Source organism: Zonotrichia albicollis, chromosome 1, assembly GCF_047830755.1.
Source record: "Zonotrichia albicollis isolate bZonAlb1 chromosome 1, bZonAlb1.hap1, whole genome shotgun sequence".
In the NCBI taxonomy this organism is placed as follows: Eukaryota; Metazoa; Chordata; class Aves; order Passeriformes; family Passerellidae; genus Zonotrichia; species Zonotrichia albicollis.
In genome coordinates, this window is record NC_133819.1 from 24,645,735 (window position 1) to 24,665,152 (window position 19,418).

General features: G+C 40.5%; 1 protein-coding gene across 1 annotated transcript in view; it reads left to right on the plus strand.

Moving 5' to 3' along the window:
* The first annotated feature begins 331 nt into the window (after positions 1–331).
* COL1A2 (collagen type I alpha 2 chain) overlaps positions 332–19,418 on the plus strand; it is a 38,188-nt gene continuing 19,101 nt past the window's right edge. Inside the window, exons 1-23 of the mRNA XM_074536134.1 lie at positions 332–565; positions 2,850–2,860; positions 3,471–3,488; positions 4,169–4,204; positions 5,822–5,905; positions 7,171–7,227; positions 9,326–9,370; positions 9,467–9,520; positions 9,820–9,873; positions 10,249–10,302; positions 10,835–10,888; positions 11,166–11,219; positions 12,749–12,793; positions 12,997–13,050; positions 13,156–13,200; positions 15,216–15,269; positions 16,387–16,485; positions 16,568–16,612; positions 16,718–16,816; positions 17,400–17,453; positions 17,553–17,660; positions 18,488–18,541; positions 18,645–18,743. Coding sequence (XP_074392235.1) covers positions 496–565; positions 2,850–2,860; positions 3,471–3,488; positions 4,169–4,204; positions 5,822–5,905; positions 7,171–7,227; positions 9,326–9,370; positions 9,467–9,520; positions 9,820–9,873; positions 10,249–10,302; positions 10,835–10,888; positions 11,166–11,219; positions 12,749–12,793; positions 12,997–13,050; positions 13,156–13,200; positions 15,216–15,269; positions 16,387–16,485; positions 16,568–16,612; positions 16,718–16,816; positions 17,400–17,453; positions 17,553–17,660; positions 18,488–18,541; positions 18,645–18,743 — 1,347 coding nt within the window. The 5' untranslated portion in view covers positions 332–495. The remainder of the gene's footprint in view (positions 566–2,849; positions 2,861–3,470; positions 3,489–4,168; positions 4,205–5,821; positions 5,906–7,170; positions 7,228–9,325; positions 9,371–9,466; positions 9,521–9,819; positions 9,874–10,248; positions 10,303–10,834; positions 10,889–11,165; positions 11,220–12,748; positions 12,794–12,996; positions 13,051–13,155; positions 13,201–15,215; positions 15,270–16,386; positions 16,486–16,567; positions 16,613–16,717; positions 16,817–17,399; positions 17,454–17,552; positions 17,661–18,487; positions 18,542–18,644; positions 18,744–19,418) is intronic.

A 19,418-nucleotide genomic window follows, 5' to 3' on the forward strand; every position in this document is an offset into this window, starting at 1 on the left:
CAGGCCCTGGACAGCTCCCGCTTTGAACGCCGTCGGGGCGCTGCCAGCCGCTGCCCGGCCTGGCTCCGGCCGCACTCCCAGAAAAGCGGGGCGAGAGGGGCGTGGGATGACTGAGGGGAACAAAAAAAAAAAAAAAAAAAAAAGAAAGAAAAGGGGAAAAAAAATGAGACGACGAGTCAGATTTTCCTTCCGAAAGCCTCAGTGTCCACGTCCTCAAAGCATGGAACCAATTTAGCGTCGCCGCCCCCCCGGCGCTGCCGCTGCCAAGGCTGCTGCGGAGGGCTGGAGACACAGGGCACGTGATGGCCGGGGCGGCGCCGGGACCCTCCTGCGGTATAAGTAGGGCGGACCGGGGCTGGGTTAATTTAGCGTCCCTGGCAGCAGGTTTCTGCTAAGGTTGGAGTTACTCCTCGAGACTGTATGCCTGCGTCCCACAGGCGATAGCTAACCAACCGACTCGGCACCACAAGGAGTCTGCATGTCTTGCAACTAGACATGCTCAGCTTTGTGGATACACGGATTTGGTTGCTGCTCGCAGTAACTTCATACCTAGCAACAGGCCAACGTAAGTGCTTTCCGCTTGTTTGTGGCAGGGGTGGTGGCAGGGGTGGCTGTCCGGCTCTGCGCTCTCTGTGCTTTGTCCCGACGCCCGCCCCACGCACGGCAATCTGCGGGGAGTCGCTGCTTCCCAAACAATAGAGACCAGCTCAAAACTGCCACCTCCGTCCCAGATCAGACTCTAGAGTCTATCTTTCCCCCAGAAAAAGATCGCAAGTGGCCAACGAGATCCCCCACTACGGGGGGGGAAAGGAAAAAAAAAAAAGAAAAAACGTAAAAGAAAAGGGACCACCTCCTCCCCAGACGGGCTTGTACCTAGAGGAGGACACAAAGCCTCATCTCCGGCGCAGATGCTGCGAGGAGATACAGATGCGGGCTGGGAGGAGAGTGCTTGCTGCGAGCGGAAGCACCCAGGCTGCACTTTAGTGAGACCTGAGGCGCGCTTTCCGAAGCAGGGAGCGGGGGAGCGGCGGCTCATCCATCCATCCCTCCGTCCCTCCATCCATCCGTCCATCCCTCCATCCGTCCATCGCTCCGCCAGCTCCGCGCGCGGGGCGCCCCCTGCGGGCCGCTCGGGGCAGCGCGGCGGGCGGAGCTGCCGCGGCCCGGGGGCTGCGGGGAGGGGAGGGAGCCCGTGAGGGGCGGCAGGAGGGGAGGGAAGGAGCAGGGCTCCGCTCCTGTGCCACAAGGGAGCGCGGCTCCCCGAGGGCGCAGTGCCGCTCTCCGCCTCCCGCTGGATGATGATGTGGTGCCCCCTCACACACACACACACACAAACGCACACACACACCCCGCACACTGAGATGGGAGGGAAACGCACCCCGCCACTCGCGCGGGGGCGAACCGCTGCCTCCCTGCAGGGCAGCGCCCTGTGAAGGGCCCCCCGAGCCCCGGGCCGCCTGGCTTTGACCCGGGTTTGGCCGCGTTCCAGGGCGGAGGAGGGAGAGAGCAGCCGTGCGCTGCCCGCTCCTGGCGCTGGGAACCCCCGCGATGGAGTCCCAGGGATGGTGTCCCACGGGGTGATATCTCCCTGGATGATGTCTCCCGGGATGATGGTGTCCCCCGGGATGCTGTCCCAGGGGGTGATGTCTCCCGGGATGATGCCCCTCGGGTCGCCCTCGCCGGGGCGGGGGGCAGCAGCGGGGCCGTTCTGGGGGACATTCTGAGGACATTCCCCCAACCCCGGTGACGGGAGGAGGCTGCCCCTTCGCAAAGGAGAGGGAGCGCTTCTTATCTGGGGCTCTTGTGGAGGTGCCCGAACCCATCACCCCGCGCTTCCTGAAGGGGAATTTGGGCAGGCACCGTTGTCACCGTCACCCGCGGGCAGTAATGGCTTTAGTTCTGTGTTGAGTTACCACTGAGTTAGGCTGGCTCTGTGTACTGCCGCGGAATTCCAGTGCTTTCAGCATTTCAGCGCTGTTACCTTTTTCTGGAGTGCACGATTCGTCCGAATTTAGTGTGTGTGGTCATGCGCTGCCAAAGTGACACGTTGTGGAAAAACATCCAACAGCCTTTTAGTTAGTGGTGATGTTAAATTGCGAGCGTTCAAAGGTGATGTGAGGCTCTTTTAGTACGGTGAGTTTAGATCAAAATAGATTTTTAATTCCTTGAAATTAAGAAACTCAGAAAATTTGTTTCTCCAGCTAATGAAAAAAGTGCATACTCACACTTAGCAGTGCGTAACATACAGAGAGGGTTATTTGCAATATGGTGTTTAATAGCTTCAAACTGTTCCCTGTTACGCAGTTTTACAGGAAAATGTGGAAATAGATGGAAATGGATGTTTGGCTAGAACCTTTCCCCATAAAAAGTGGGATTGGGCCATTTATCTGAAAATTTCAGATAACTCCTACAATTTAGTATCTTCACATATGCCGGTCTGCCTGGGTTTATTAATCTCTTGCATGAACACATATGTGGAAATACATAGGTGTGGGGGGCTTCCAATTGAGGTATGTTGAACATATTTAGAGCAGGTTTATAGTTGATATCTGCCTTTTTACTGTATCAGCCATATTAGTTGTTTTGATTTAATTAGCAAGTCCATTTTGAATCTGAAATACATGGCAATTTCACCCTTGAGTTTTTCCAATATAAGTTAATCATCTTAACAGGAAGAAATTACATTAGGAAAATGTTCATTGCATTAAGGAAATCAACTAAATTGCATTTCAAATTAAAAGCAGAAAATTTAATTTTGAATTGAAAGCAAGTTTAAAATTTAAAATTTGTAAAATATTTGAGTCCCTGCTCTAATTATCTCTTTTTTTTTCTTTCCCTTCTCTTTGCAGATGTGAATCAGGTCAGTATAAAATTTTTATCTAAAATACAACACTCCAATTAACAGGCTAGGCTTCTCTTCTTGTGGCAGTATTATTTTCTTACATTCATTCCCAAGATGGTAATGGAAAAGGGGTGATTAAATTCTGAAGGCACTGCGTGGAAAGGTACCCACCCCAATTTCACCAGTGGGACGGGCTTTTTAAGAGACTGCCTTCATAGGTGAGGAGAGCATGAGGAGAAAGTAACGGAGCAGTGCTCTTTGGACACTGTACCTGGCAGTTTGCATTGGATTTGACTCTACTGTAAAGCCAGTTTTACAGTCTAAATTTCATTGCACAGTAGGATTATGAAAGAACTCAGGTGTGACTCTTTTTTAAATTCTGATATTTTAGGCTGTAATAGCTATAAGATTGTCAGTCTTCAACACAACATTTTAATTTAGTTACATGCATCTTTGCTGTATATAACCTAGCTTTCAAAGTAATTTTAAATCACAGGGCATAGTTAAATATATTGCACTGAGAAAAAGTATAATTATGTAAGAAAATAAGTCTAAGCATTATTTTAGTTCAAAATACTGGCAGAAATTGTAACTTCTTTTTTTAATTGTCTTCCTTATTTTTTTCCAGCCACCTGCCGGGCGCAAGGTAAGCATTTTTCTTTTTCTTGGGTGCAAATAAAGATGATATCAGGTAGTCTTCAGCAGATTAATATTTTGTTGAATATTGGATGAAAAGAAAATTGGCTACTCTGCTTATTTTCAGTGTTGTCTGAAAACAGCATCTCAGTAGTGCTGAGATGAATAGGTAGGAAAAAAGGGGGAAATTATCAATGCAGCATTTTAGCAGGGTAAATTCAAGTACTGAATCAAAGGTGCTTCACCTGTGAGCAGAACTAAGCCTACCAAGACCTAAATGGCATCAAAAAGTCATTCTTATTTAAACAGAGTTTCTTTCTTTGTAAAGATTTATGTGGACTGAATGGTACAGCAATATCCATATAGGTACAAAAAGCTAAATTTGTTAGATATTATTTCTAAAAGTCACTTCTGTAAAATTAGAAGTAGTTATTCAGTAGAAACAAACCCCAGTTTTGCAAGCACTTCTGTGGTCTGTGCAGTGACACTTTTAACACACAGCAGTGTCAGTGGCTAATCTATTTCCAGTAGATTATTGTGGACAAAAATACACTGTCTGTGGAAAATAGCTGAATTTGCAGCCCTCTTTTCCTTTTTAATATACACTAATTTTTCTTAATGTATCTGTTTCCCTGTATTGTCCTGGAAAATTTCCACAGTAACTCAATGAGTGTTATTTTCTTCCGGCAGGGCCCTAGAGGAGACAAAGGGCCACAGGGAGAAAGGGTAAGGAATTAGATTGACATTTACTTGTGATCTTTGAATGGTAGTTGTTGGAAGACCAGTAGGAAAAAACTAAGTTTAAGCATTCTGTGAGATCAGATGATTGTACCTGTAGAAGCTTGTACGTGCAATTTTATTTAAAAAAGAAACCAAGTTACAAAATTCAGCCTAATTATGGTCAGTGTGCCTGAGCAGATATGGTTGAGATCACAGGGCAGCCTAGCTCTTCAAGTGATGATTTGAAAAGTGCTTTTCCAGCTGTTCACAGGGGAATTAACACATGGAAATGCAGAGGGAAAAGTTGACACGTAATCTTTGAATAATATGGCATATGGGTAAGCTCTCTACATAAAACCCGAATAGACTAAGCCAGTTTTGAGTATAATTCATTATCTGTGCCTCCAATGATGTTGTGGAAAAGCTCTTTTCTTGTCAGCTGGGCATTTGTTACCTACCTTCTGCTAGTAAAAGAGGATGTTACACCGTAAAAGTAACCAAAGTAATACGGACAGTTGAATAATTTAATTTTAATGTTCATTCATATTGCTCATATCTGCTTTTCTGATTTGCTTCTGCATCATTGCTGCTTTTTGTAAAGTGGTGTTCTGAACTTCACGTACTTATCTGGTTTGTGTGTAGTTATATGTATTTTTTTTCTATCATCTGAAAATGAAAATGCCATAGTACTGATGAGGGAGCTCTTGAAGATTTCTGAGATCATAGTGTGCTGACAAATGTGATGGAAACTGTTAGGAAGACTATATCAGTGTGATCAGCTGGATATTTGCTTTAGGCTGCCACTAACTAAATTTGTTTAATGAAAGGAGATGCTTTCTTTGTTCTGAAGGCAACAAGCCTTATTCTGCTCCTTTAGAAATCCATTTATTATTGATTTCATTAAGTACTGAACTGGGTCCAAAAAACTCAATAAATTAAATACCTCACATCAATTGCCATGATGCCAAAACTTCACCAGCTTTATGTACTGGGTATGAAAGAATGTAAGGACAAATGTTACTGGACTGAACACAGGTAATTTCAACCTGTCATAAAGAAGTTCTCACAGTGGTAGCAGATGGATGGTATAAAAAAATCTGTAAAAGAGCACTGCTAAACTTTAATTTGATTTGGAATTACACCAGTCAATTGTCTCTACTGATTAAAAAAGTGGCTTTGGACTTACTCTGGATCCACGTTAACTCATATCAGTAGAGCTGACCTTTCTAATCCTCAGCTGGTCAAACTTTAGGCTCTGACTATTAGCATCTGCTGGGCTGTGTGGGTCCACATGGGTCACTTGGGGTTCTGGGTCCAAAGTTTGTCACCTAAGATGAATTTTCCCAGTTTGGACCTTATGCTTTGGTAGTGTAAATCCAATATTGCCCCTGTAAATATTTTTAAATACAAAGCTCCAGTACTTGTCCGATACAAGGTGTAGCAAGGTAACACAAAATCAGACTATATATTTTCTCAAGTTAAGCATTTATTTAAACTATTTATTGAAATGTATAGCACTGCTGTGGGTGTGCTGTGGGTGCCTGGTTATTAGTGAAGTTACCGCATCAGAGACTTCTTCAGCCACTTCCAATTTTCACCGTATAATTCTCTTTTTAACTCTAGGGTCCCCCAGGTCCACCAGGCAGGGATGGTGAAGATGGTCTACCAGGTCCTCCAGGGCCCCCTGGTCCTCCAGGTCTTGGCGGAGTAAGGCATCCAAACTTTCTATTACCAGAAATCCAAAGCTGTGCTTTGTAACCAAGATGGAATTTAGATCTGCTGGAAAGCACTGTTGTTGAATTGAGGAGTGGAAGAAACATTCTCTTGTGAGCCATAAGAAATTGATGGCCCGGTTCCAATGAAACCCTCCTTGGGTTCTGTATATTCCATGGAAAATTTGGATTCTGTATTCAACAGGGACTTAGGAAGAAGACCAAATCAAGCCTGTTATTTAGCATTAAATTTACACAGCAATAATGTGTATGGGTTAGGCATCAACTAAATGAAACCAGTGCTGTTAAGCAGAGGGAGAAAAGAAGCCTTTGGGGTTGGATACAGGAGACAGCAAAGAAGATGACTCCTTAAGCTAAAAATCAATTAAAAGTGCTATAATATTGTATTTTCCTTTGGATTTTTTTTATCTGTATTCATACTGCAGACCTGTAAATGGGCTGTGATTACACACTTTGTGCACCGGTGTCCATAATGTACTCTCTGCAGAATACTGAATTTAACTCTTTGCTTGACATTAGCTACATAGGCAGCATGAAGACATAGACAGTCTTGTATTGATCGAGTTTAGTAAGTCCTTTTGCATGGAAGAATACTCATTTTTATTTCAATACTTTATTTTGCTAGTTGCAAATATCAAACTGCTTTCATTGTGTTTTTTAATTTAATTATGTTAATGAAACAATCAAGAAAAGGGAGTTTGATTGTGTTGTGGAGATTCTTTTTCTATTTTGATAAAACACCAAAAATCCATTGCAATGTGTCTGAGGCTTCATGCTCCTCAGATATTTCTGAAACTGAAGGGCCCACTTCATGCAATAGCTACTCAGGGCTGGTACATTAATTTTACTTATTCACATTTTTTCACTGCCTTGCTTAACTTCCCTCATTGGAAATTAAGGAAAATAATTTGAGAGTTTCAAGAAAGTTTTCAATTTTAAATGAACATTGAATTTATATTCCTAATTTTCAGTTCACACTATTTAATGTCTCTGTATCACGTCTGCAGAGATATTTAGGTTTGAAAGGGCCTTCCCAGTAAAATTAAGTCTTTTTGGAAACAAATGAATAGAAATGTATTTGTAATAAGGCTATATTTACTGAGTTATATATATGCTGCTTTAACAAACCTTATAGCAAGTATAACAAATCTGATTATGTTTAATATAGAATGTTGATTATAAATAGTTTTTAAAGTAGAGATTTTAGAATTTTAATTTCAACCTTTTTATTATCTGCAGAACTTCGCTGCCCAGTATGATCCATCTAAAGCAGCAGATTTTGGCCCAGGACCTATGGTAGGTACATGACACAGCACTTAATAACTCACAGGAATTATGTGTGTGGGACTTTCCTTTAACTCTAATTCAGCTGCATTAATGAAAAACATAGTGTTAAAATTTGTGGTTTGATCATATATTGACTCAGACTGGAAACTGATCCTTTAATAGAGGATGATGATAAGTGTTTTAGTCTGAGGGCTTGAAATACAGTCTTGTATCTATATATTTATCTTGAATATAACACTGCTGGATCTCGTGCTTTAACTGTTTGTTGACCACACTTTTATGACTCGATGAATCTCATGATCTGATGCTAGATGACACATCTACTTTGAGGTAGTATTGCTTTACCCATACTGAGACAGAAGATTGTGTTTTAACTGTAAAGCTGCTCTCTAAAGCAGGCACAGGCCTAAAAAGTAACTCAGCATCTTGGCTCTAGTTGGTGATGATTTTTTCTTCATGGCTCTAAACTCTTTTGATACCCTTAGATTGCATAGGTCTTTTAGGAAATTGGCCACCACATTTGGTTCTCATCATCTGAATGTTAGTAATGTTGGTATTGTAAGGCTTTTCTGAGGAAGATTCTTTATAATTCACTGTAAACTATATACAAATGGAATTTAAGCGGTATATTGCCACTCCATATGAATTTCTAACCCTTCCTTATGTTAGCAAATATTTTCAGTATACATAGGTAGCAGAATATGGGTTAAATTCACCACACACTCTGATGTCACAGACAGCACATCTGATGGGTGAGCAGCAGGATGAAGAATGACCAGGATTATTCTGGGTCAAGTGCTTGCCTCCACTTCCAAAAACACTCTAATGTTAAAAGGATTTTGGAAAATACTTTGGCATCCATTTAGCTAAGAAATATAGAAAATAGGAGTACATTTAATGAAGTTCTGCCCTCAGTGTCTGACAATTAGTCAGAAAACAGATGAGAATTTATCTGAAGTGTCACCATTTCTATACTCAAATTTTCAAGTCAGTTAGGTTCATTTGATAGAAACAGCAGTCGAATCTACCTATTGTGAGGAAGTTTTAAGTTTCACATATTTATTTCATAAATAATATGTAAAATTCAGGAAGGGGAAAGTAGTTACAGAATCTAATTTGAGAAGAAACTCACAGGGTTTATGCAGCACATTTGATTCAGATTGTCTAGGAGCCATTATTTTTCCTAGAATTACTGCATATTTTCATATCTACAACATTGCTTTAACTTACACGAATAAATGCTTGTAATTAATGTGCATTTATTCCTCTTAATAAAAGGTTTTCAGTCATATGGAAAAACTACATAAACCACTGAAAAGTTGGCATATAATTTTAATGTTGTAATGAGAAAATCTAAAAGATTTTCCGAGAAAGATTTAAAACATAATTATTTCTGTTGAAATGTCTCCTAAATAATTTGTTTGGCTATAGAAGTCCAAGTTAAAATTTCAATTTGCAAATTGTTTGCTTGCTTAATAAATCTTAAGATAACTGTTAAGAAAGTGCACCAATCTACGGAAATTTCCTTTTTAGAAGTGATTTGTCTCACCCTGTGTTTTCAAAAAGTATGTAAATTGTAAATAATGTCAAGGAGAGTGTATTAGTGACTTCTTTTGCAAGTGATATGAAAAGAATTTAATCCACACCAGAAAACAATTAAATATTTAAAAAGAAGTAGATAATTATTGGAAATAGATGTACACACAACATACAGTATGTGTAAGAGCCTTTCATGATGTGTTATGACCCTCATCTTTAAACGCTTCTGCACAGGAAGGGTAGAGGGAAGAATTCAAAAAGGAATGAAGCAGTTCACTTTCTAACAGGCCAGAATAAGTTAAGAAGATGAATCCTGAAGCTCACAGCGATAATGGTACCTTTCTAATCATCCCACTGGATTCTGTGCTGGTTTGTTGCCATTAGCTTTTTGCACTTGGACTGCCTCTGCAAATTCATGCAGACCTCTTAACTTCCTCTAATTTCATCTGAACATTGCACAACGGAATCTGTGATGCTAACCACATTTTAGGAATGCTGGGAATTTGTGTCATAGATGAGTTTATATAATTGATGTTTTTAAAAAGATCTTGTGTTTTTCCTTCCCTAGGGTTTAATGGGACCCAGAGGCCCACCTGGAGCATCTGGACCCCCTGTGAGTACAGTCTTCTCTCTCCTGCTGACATTGACATACCTGTAAAGTTACAAATTGTCTTGTTTGGAAACCAATAATATCTCCCTCATTTTCTAGGGTCCTCCTGGTTTCCAAGGTCTTCCTGGTGAGCCTGGTGAACCTGGCCAAACAGTAAGTACAGATCACACACAGACACTGCTAGCCTTAGGAACAGCACCCCAAAGTAGGCTTGTAATGCTTAGGCCCATTCCTCCTACCCACATGCACTTCTCTGAATGTTTGATCCTGTTTGATCCTGCTTGATCCTGTTACAGAAACAGAGCTGAACTCAGATTCAGGCTCTCTCCATTTGGAATCATAAAGTGCAAAGTCAATTAGGCTCCAACTATGGCCCAACACGAGTCAAAAAACAATGGGAAGATGTATATGAAGACTGATGCTTCAAGTAATTCTCAATCTGTTTTTGACAGGGTCCCCAGGGTCCTCGTGGTCCCCCTGGTCCTCCAGGAAAGGCTGGTGAAGACGTAAGTGCTTATTAAATGTTACTCATCTCTTTTGTGGTGGTGATTGAGCCCTAACAACTAGATAATTGTTAAGCTAAGTATTCCATTGGCCATATTTTTTACATTGTTACATAAATAAACCCCTGAAATAATTATTTTATGGTACAGGAGATGCAGTATGCTGGAAATGCATAGAGAATTGGATAACTTCCAAACCACTCCAAATGCATTATTTAACTACCTGAATACAGGGAGCAGAAAACTTAAAAGTTAATAATCTCCCTGTATTTATGGAAAAAGAGAAGCCTTGTCAATGTACTTTCTTTTTTCTTAGTGGTTTGTGTTGCTGTTTTACAAGAGCTTTCCTTCTTAGCACATCTTTATTGCATTTTTTAGGGTCACCCTGGCAAACCTGGAAGACCTGGTGAGAGGGGTGTTGCTGGCCCTCAGGTGTGTAGTGATCCACTGGGTACAATAAAACCAGTTCACTAATCCATGAAACCTAACAGCCTTTCTGAATTTCACCACATTAACAGTCTAGTAATATTCCTTACATGTATTAATACAATTTCAGCCCTTACCTGCAGGGATGTCATGTAGTTATGTTTTCATTTTTGTCTCCTACCCCATTCCCACTAAAGCTAGTAATAAGTAACAGAAGTGGCATAACAGTAAGAGAAGTGTGAGGAATTACACAGGAAAAGGTAACCAGCCACCTTGGCATAGAAAGTTAAAAAAGCTGTGGTGTCACATGGTAATGCATGAAATTTCTGAGATCCAGAGCTAGAAAAATCAGGTTGATTACTGTTAGTCTTGAAACAAGTCTGGTACTGAGAGGTTAGGGTCTGAATTCTATTCCTTACCTGAATGATAATGACCAAAATCTACTTGTTAATTTTATTGAAAGGCTTTGTGATCATCTTTCCTTTTAACTGCACTGTATAATATGACAGACAATTATTCATGCACTGTGTGTTTTTAGGGTGCTCGTGGTTTCCCTGGAACTCCTGGTCTGCCTGGCTTTAAGGGAATTAGGGTGAGTACATATATACTTTTCCCTGAATATTTGAGACTAACATCACTACAGCATTCTGAAAAACCCTAGAAATCCTCTGAAAGTGAAAAGTGCATTAACCTCTTCAAAGTTTGTAATATTGCCTGATATAAAAGACTAATTATTTGTGAAAAATCAGAAGATCATATTAGGAAATAATTTTGTATGGGAGGAAGGTTTTGTGTTATAAGACTAAGAATTTGCATAAACCCATTTGGGAGAAAATATGTATCAATATTTATTTTTCTACTCAATATAGGGACACAATGGTCTGGATGGTCAAAAGGGACAACCTGGTACTCCTGGAACCAAGGTAAGGAAAAAATCTAAAAATGTAGGATGCATTTGTAGCTCTTCCTAGCAAAAGAGATGTGCAGAGGTCCAATCAGTCTTCCATGCTGCCATTAAACATTGCCCAGCTGCAGTAATCTAGGAGTCAGTGGGTCCATGTAGAACAAATGCATGCACCTTGTCATGAGAAAACATTCCTGGGGCCTTAGTCTTGAGCCCTCAATCAAGTCATAAGCAAGTTAGTGTTTTCAGTGAATAAAGGCTGTAGAATTGGGCGCTTAATGATTGGCTATTCAGCAGCACTTCAGGCTGATTTTGCTATCTCTGCTCTTCTCTGGATTGTATTCTACATTTGGCTATTTTTTTTAAAGCATACTAAAATGAAGACATCTCATTTTTTACAAAACCCTACTGTGTGAGGCACATGATCAGTGTAAGCCTTCCTTCTAAAAATTTGGATACATGCAGTGCTTATCATCTTTAAATTAGAGCACATTTGAACACTAGCTTTAAACAAACCCTTAATAATTTGTATTCACAGACTCCTAATATAACAGTGAAAAACTCAAATACTAATTCTCCATCTTGCTTGTTTCTAAAAGCTTGGCACTTAGCAGCCTTGGTTAAAGGGTTTTTAGTTGTAACATAACAATGTTCAATATCACTGCAAGTTGTTAACTTTCAGAAAAACTTTACATGACAAAGTCTGTCCAGTCATTGGAGATTTAAAGCAGATAAAGCACATAAGTAAAAGATGGAACAGTTACTAGTAAGAGTACAAAAAAACACCAGCATATTAAATCAAGTTTGTTCATTATATAACCGTGCTGAAAACAGCAATGAAGGCAAAAACTTTCTCTCTTTGCAGCATTTAAGACTAGGTGCATTAAGGTATGTTCAGGATACAAGCACTTGTATCCTGAATGTACCTGAATGACAAATCTTGTCACTGTAGACCAGCCTGGACCTGTTGAGAAGGCTGTTGAGAATACAGTACTGAAGGGAGAGGAGCCAGGTATTCATGGCTATTGCTCAAATACTCAGTATTATTGGTCTTAAGTTAAAAATACCTGCGGCAGATCCTTATTTTAAGCCATTTGAGAGAATTTTGTCAACTTACAATAAGGCAAGAGAAAGCATCATTCTGCTTCTGCTCCAGCTAAAAACAGCTGCTGATTGATCTGGATTTGTAGTTGACTATCCAGATCCAGTCTCTTAAATGTGCACTTCAGAGTAAATGTCAGCATAAAGAAAGAGGGTGAAGAAAGCAGAGCAAGTGGCACAACTTTTTCTGCCCCTCCCCTTCTAAAAGGATTCCATCTGGCTGTGCTCCAGTGTCTGCAGGGACAGTTGCAAAACACTACACCCTCAGGACTTGATGAGCTGTTATTGCATAGTGTGATGCAGGAACATGGACAGTGCTGTGTTGTAAAATGCTACAGAAGACACAGAAAGTGGGATCCAGTAGCTGAAGATCTCTCTGATAGTGTTAGACACTCTGTCCAAAGCATCCTTTAAGTAACTCATGTCTCCAAACTTTCTTCTTCATAGGGAGAGCCTGGTGCCCCTGGTGAAAATGGTACCCCAGGACAACCTGTAAGTACTCACTGCTGCTGTGGGAAAGTATAATCGGATAGATTTAGTTCAGCCAGCATTTTCTTCAATATTTGTCATTATTAACACTCCAGATACCCAGATACTCTATTGTAACAGTAGTATGACTTAGCAGAGGGAAAGATCTCTATATATCTGTGTTCAGTGAAAAGATATAAATGAGTTCATTTGATTTTTCTTTCAAGGGTGCTCGTGGTCTCCCTGGTGAGAGAGGAAGAGTAGGTGCCCCTGGACCAGCTGTAAGTGGCTTCCCATCTGTCTGTCATCATGAACCAGCCACTTGCTGTGGCTTCCTCTGATATTCAGTTCTCTTTTCAAACCATTTATCATGTTCTTCCTCACAGGGGGCTCGTGGAAGTGATGGCAGCGCTGGCCCCACTGGACCTGCTGTAAGTTTCAGTCTTGCTTTTTGACAGCCTGGTTCCATTAGCCTTTGTGCTTCTTTTCCTGTTTCTAGAGTATTTCTTGGGCTTTTGAGAAGTTGATTGTGTTGATGTTTTTAACATAGTTCTCTGTTGCTTATCAGAACATCACAAAGAGAATTAGTGATAAACCCTTTGCAGACAGTATCATGAGAGCCTCAGGATTTATATTAAACACATCCATATCAAAGGAACCAAGTATTCTCTTGTTTGCACTGGTGATTTCATGAGAAGGTTTCCAGCACATCTCACTGGGAAATACTCAGTGCACAGAATTCCTGTTTCCAACAGTCTAACAGAAGAATCCTCATCCAAAAGCTAAAGAGACTTTCTACTTTTTAACTGATGCGTACTATGCGTGTGTTACAGATGGCTATAATTATATACATCCTGTAAATTATAAATGCACAACAGGACATAGCTTTGCACCTGCAGGCACTAACCTTTTTCATTCACCACTAATATCTGAGTTGTGAGCTGTTGTGAAAGGCCAACAATATCCAACTGTCCTAATCTGACTGTAACTCTTCTATTAAGAGCTAATCCAGTGCAGATTTGTCTGTTTAAAAGGAGTTAGTGGTTCCATAATTTACCCCTGACTTTATTAATCTCATTTATCTCAGCGACATAAATATGAGTACAAGGATATAGTTTTGAAACTGTGAAAAAAATCTGGAATGCATCAGAACAATAGTAATAACAGTTAATAAGCTTTTTTTCTTCCTACCTTTAAAACCTCAATAGTCTATGATGAAGCTGTACTTGGTTCCATTTTGCCAAAGTTGATTTTAAAACCCCTTGTCATTTCAAACACCTGCTGTGCTTTAACAGAGTAGAATGTACGCATGACTGTGAATATCTCTTATGTTCTCCCATGTGGTGTATTTAAAAAATATGTTATTGGGCAGTTAAATTGCAGACAAATAAAAATATTACAGCTAAGATCTGATGTAGTAGAACCGAAACATTTTAGCTGAAGACATTTTGAATTAAGGCAGTTGAGTTGCTATAGGAAAAGTCTTCTGAAGCTGTCGATTGCAGGGATTGTTATTCACAATGGGCACAGTGTTGCATTATGTCCCAGTGTCTGTCCCAGACTGAAGTTATTTGTCACATATTTAGGTTATGATACCTTAAATATTCTGCACAGCAGTTACTAACACTCATTTTTAAAAACTAAAACAGAAATAGTGTTTTATCCTTCTTTCTGCTTGAAATATAAAAGGTAAATAAGTCATTGCAATGAAAATTATGGAAGTCTATGTTTTCAAACATATCCTAAAGGGAATTTGGTTTTTTTTTTTTAGTTATGCAAAACTAGTGACAATTCCAGGTACCCCCTTTATAACAGAGTACATTATAGAATGTCTGAAGCCAACTGTTTCTCATAGCAGCTGACATTTATTACCTTGGCTTTGTGAGGCAGTGTTATTATAAATATTTCAATTGAAAGATATTAGTTCGCAAAAGATGGATATCAATTCCCAATATGAGTTGGATTTTTAAATTAATAATTGAAGAGAAACTATCCCTGTTTATTTGTATGACTTTAAAAATTTAGGCTATGAATCCATCAGTGTATCTTCTCTTGTAATGTCTGGTATGTTGGAACTTTGTCCCAATATAATTATGAATCTCACAGCAACAGGTAAACATAGGAGAATCAGTCATCTTGCCTTGCAGATGCCTGCCTCTGCTCATCCTCTGTTTGTTCTTTCTCAGGTGTTTGGCCTCAAGGCAAGGTTTTACCAATTCTTGCTTAATTTGCACTGCAGATGTTGTTTAAGCATTCACCTGGCTCTTTACTGTTTGTAGTGAACCAAATCTGTCAGTTTGGTACTGCAAAAGGCAACTGGTGTGCTGAGGGGGTGATGTGTGGAATAAGTAAACGTGCATTTTTTTTAATCTGCTTACTTCAACAAGCAAGATGTTTCTGTTGTCACTGAATGCCTTTACACAACTTTTTCCCTTTCACTTCCCAGGGCCCTATTGGTGCTGCTGGTCCTCCAGGCTTCCCAGGTGCTCCTGGTGCTAAGGTATGAACATCTGCTTCTGCTGGTGCTTTTGTTAGTGAAGATGAAATGTACTAACCACAGTTTCTAGGCAGCAGAAAAACCCCATCCTCTATGAACTAGGAGTGCTTTCTTAGTAGTTACTCTAGGGATTCATCCTCATCCTGATCTGTATTTGGAGAACATCAGATATGAATGCTAATTTAAAGTCAGCACTTACTTCACAGCTCAAGGTTGAAGCTGGGCAAGTTCAGGAAAACAGAACCCTTTTACTGCTTGCTAATTGGTGCACTTATATACACTTTCCAAGGGTGACATGAATCATAATCAATAAGTGAGGCAGCAGTTAAATCACTTTACAGAAATAGTGGAGGACAAAGAAGCTGCATTTGAGTATTGGACTACTGAAATTACAGAAATTGCATTAAAATTTTTCAGGTTTAGAGCAGTACCATTTTGTTCTTTCAGACTATAATTTAAATTATTCACTTTATTGCTCAAATCTTAGCATTTTTTACCTGGGTAAGAGCCTCAATATTTTGAGTGACCAAGGAAGGACACAGCATTTGAGGAAAGACTATTACATATATTTCATATACAAATTTTGCTGACCATTTGTCATAAAATCCATGTCATTATATACAGGTTCTTGTAGTAAACTTGCAGAACACAACCTTCTGAAAATAAAAGCAAGAGCCTTTTTTTTGTCATTTACTCCATTGTGAACACTATAGTATGCACTCTGATCAGGCATAATTTTGCATTTTGCATCTATGCAAATGGCATCTGAAAATGCAAGATAATGGCCAATTAGGTCTCATGCACCGTGGCACCTCAGGCCAATTCTGGAGGCACATGGATGCAAATGAGACTGGAATTCTAGTTCTGATTTTTTTGGTCAACGTTCTGGATAAGCATCTGGTTTTCCTGTTTTAGCCATTACCTTTGATAGAGCCTAAATAGACATCCCAACTTTAGTGCCTTTAAAATCCATTAAAAGCTCTCAGCTGCTCTGTTTCCTGGTCCTTGAAGTGGGAATACACAAATAAGATTATCTTCATGCCAGGCTGATAGGGGATTGCTTCACTCTTGCCATAAGACTGTGTACACTGATGGAGGGTTCTGCCCTTCTCTCCGACAGGGTGAAATTGGACCTGCTGGCAATGTTGGTCCTACTGGTCCTGCTGGCCCAAGAGGAGAGGTTGGACTTCCTGGTTCTAGTGGTCCTGTTGGCCCTCCAGTAAGTAACTTGCCAGGCTCTATCTGTGAGATGTGTGCACTTTTGATGCTGAATTAACCAGTATTGTTGCCTTTCTTAACAGGGCAACCCCGGTGCTAATGGTCTTCCAGGGGCTAAGGGTGCAGCTGTAAGTACAACTACACTCACACGTTTCCTCTAAAAAACCCCAATTCAGGTAATGCAGCAGAAAAGACAATGGGTTCACAATACCTTTTTCCCCTCTGTTGGACAGGGTCTTCCTGGTGTTGCTGGTGCTCCTGGTCTGCCTGGTCCCCGTGGTATTCTTGGTCCTCCTGGCCCTGCTGGTCCTAGTGGTGCTAGAGGACTTGTTGTAAGTGACCTCCTCCTTCATGTATTTGAAAACCAGACACAGTGTCCACAGTTGTAAAAGATCTCTTGATACATTTTTGTTATAGTGCAGACATCTTTTCTTGATGCACTATAGTTAACATAGGAGTTAATTTCTGTGTCTCATTACTTGCTTTAGATGCTGAGACTGAAAAGTTTCACTTTGCACTCCCTATGAGTGCAAAGAGTAGTTGGACTCAGAGATCCTTGTGGGTCCCTTCCAAAGCAGAATATTGTGTGACTGTGAAGCTCTGTCCATGTTGATAGCACTGAGAGAGATGTGGCAGCAATCTCCCAGCTAGGCCCTCGGTGGGTATCCTCAGTAGAGGAACCAGCCCTAAATGTGTCATTGTTCAATAATGTCATTTCTAAGCACCTTTAAATGTTTGGTTTTGTGCCTTTTAAGTCAAAAATACAGTCATGCTCATTGGCCATTTTCACAACAGAAGGAGGCATGCCATTAGGTGATAAAAGAATTTTTTGATTCATGAGTAAGCTCTCCAGGTAGAAGAGAGATTTTTGGAATGATGCCTAATTCTGTCATCTCTTTTTGTTTTGGACTCTAGGGTGAACCAGGCCCCGCTGGTGCCAAGGGAGAAAGTGGTATGAAGGGTGAGCCTGTAAGTATGGCAAAATGTGAAGACTTTTTCAATCAAAAGTCTGATAATATCTGCAACACAGTGTTTGATACCTTCTTTTTCCCTGTTTGTTCAAAATAGGGTGCTGCTGGACCTGCTGGCCCTCCTGGCCCCAGTGGTGAGGAAGGCAAGAGAGGCAGCCCTGGTGAACCTGGCTCTGCTGGTCCCCCAGGCCCTGCTGGTCTGAGAGTAAGTTTTCTTTTCATGTTCCACACTTAGAAGCAGAAAGGAAAGTGGAAATCAATCTAGAGTCCCACAGGAAAATTAAATAATTATGAGTAATTAAATTGACATCAATGCTGCTAAGCAGTGATAATTTTCAATTCTGAACCTTTTGATTAGTTGGGATCAAACCCATTTTTGCTCTGCATTAATGCATGTTTACTCCCTTATCCCTGAAGTATTTAGAGATGGCTGATTTATCCACTGTAATATTTAGTGAATTATCTTTTGATTATTCTTAAAAGTTTGTGATGGGATTTAACTGCTTAAAGTGGTAATAGGCTCACACATAATGGGGGGCAAAAGCTTTCAATTCAGTGTCTTCAAGGATGCCTAGTAAACTTTTCACTGGGTGAGGAAGCTACTCCATGAACTTCAGGAAGCATGTGGCTTCATGAAGGAAGAGAATTCACAGGGAAATAATAAGAAAAATGGCAGCTCTAGATTTTCCCCTAGATTTTTTTTCAGAGGTAAAGAATTCAGAGTCAGTAACTGTCTACAGGGAATGTGGAACTTTGTGGGGCAGCTCTAGCCATCCTAGCTGCTGTCTAGGGCCACTATTAGTTACAGTGAACACTGAAAATTACACAGATTAGAATTTAAACAAATCTAAAGAAAGCAAGAGCAATTTCTTTCACCATACCTATTTACACTGAGGTGTGTGTGCTTAAAGCTGCACTTACCTCAAATTCAGCAGACCTGCTTGGAAGGCTGAAATCTAGCAGGCATGATACACCTCACAGGAACAGATTTATTTCTTTCCCTTTGTTGATTTGTTTTGTATTGACTTGCAGGGTGTACCTGGATCTCGTGGTCTCCCTGGAGCTGATGGCAGAGCTGGTGTCATGGTAAGACTTTTGTCTGGGTCCCTATTTTTGAACCTCCTTTTATATACAGATCTGCAATGCTTTTTTGCTACCTCTGCCTAATTTTATTACTTTCTTTTGGTAGGGACCTGCTGGTAACCGTGGTGCTAGTGGTCCTGTTGGTGCTAAGGGTCCTAATGGTGATGCTGGCCGTCCTGGTGAGCCTGGTCTTATGGGTCCAAGAGTAAGTTTGAACTCTGTGGATTAAGTTTGAACTACATAGGAGGAAAATTACTTACAATTAATGGATAAAATTATTCAGAAATCCTACTGCAAAAATTCAGCATGTGTTAACCACAGTTTGAGCACTTCCACCATTCAACTGAAAAAACCCTATTAGGAATGATTAAGAAGCATCAAAATGTTTATTGAAATTAGTTAGTTTTGTTAACATAGCACTTGATGGCCTTGGGATGGAGCAGTTTTCTTGTGCTGGATACTGCATTGACTTCTGTAAGGGGTTTCCACTTGTGATTATTTACAGAATGTGATCATTATGGTCACAATTAAGGTGTGTGTGTTCTCTTTAATGAACTCAAAGGAAACCAGACCCTACTAAAATGATGTGAAATGGCTGATCTCAATTATTTCTTTTTTATTTTGCAAATTATTTCACTGAAAACAGCCATTCACTTTTAGTGGTGTGGGCTGCAGCCAGATTATGATCATCTCACTACATTTATACTCCTTGTTCTTTCTCTTCCTACCCTACCCTGTGAAGGGAAAGTTTGCGATGCACATATGAGTATTAGGCATCTGCAAACATGGAAACACACTATTCTCCAAAGCAGAGCCTAAATCAGTTCCTCTGAGTAAAACAGGTACTTCCCTGTACTGGTATTCAACTGGCATGGGAGCA